General features: G+C 51.7%; 1 protein-coding gene across 1 annotated transcript in view; it reads right to left on the bottom strand.

Moving 5' to 3' along the window:
• Positions 1 to 406, bottom strand: part of LOC106116940 (zinc finger CCCH domain-containing protein 13-like) — a 9,044-nt gene that overhangs the window by 4,919 nt on the left and 3,719 nt on the right. The window contains exon 3 of the mRNA XM_013310999.1: positions 28 to 227. Within this exon, the coding sequence (XP_013166453.1) occupies positions 28 to 227 (200 nt within the window). The remainder of the gene's footprint in view (positions 1 to 27; positions 228 to 406) is intronic.

The raw sequence follows: 406 nt of genomic DNA on the forward strand, positions 1-406 counted from the left end.
CGATGTCCCGGTAGCGGCGGTCGGTGCGGTCCGCGCGGTCGGTGCGGTCCGCGCGGTCGCTGCGGTCCGCGCGGTCGCTGCGGTCCGCGCGGTCACGGTGGCGGTCGGCGCGCCGCCTGCTGCCGCTGTCGTCATCGTAGCGGTCGCGCTCGGTGGTGTTGTACCGGCGGCGCTCCTTGTCGTCGGGCCGCGGGGGTTTCGATGTGAAGGAGCCCTCGCGGTAGCGCCTGCGATACACTACTGTTCTAAATACAATTCATACGGTTCAAATTTCTACATGTCCTACTGTTGGACAAGCTAAGGGTTATTACAATCAAATTATTAAGGTCATCCAACAAATTATATATATATATATATATATATATATATATATATATATATATATATATATATATATATATATATA

This window comes from Papilio xuthus, unplaced genomic scaffold (genome assembly GCF_000836235.2).
Source record: "Papilio xuthus unplaced genomic scaffold, Pxut_1.1 DF827680.1, whole genome shotgun sequence".
Lineage (NCBI taxonomy): Eukaryota > Metazoa > Arthropoda > Insecta > Lepidoptera > Papilionidae > Papilio > Papilio xuthus.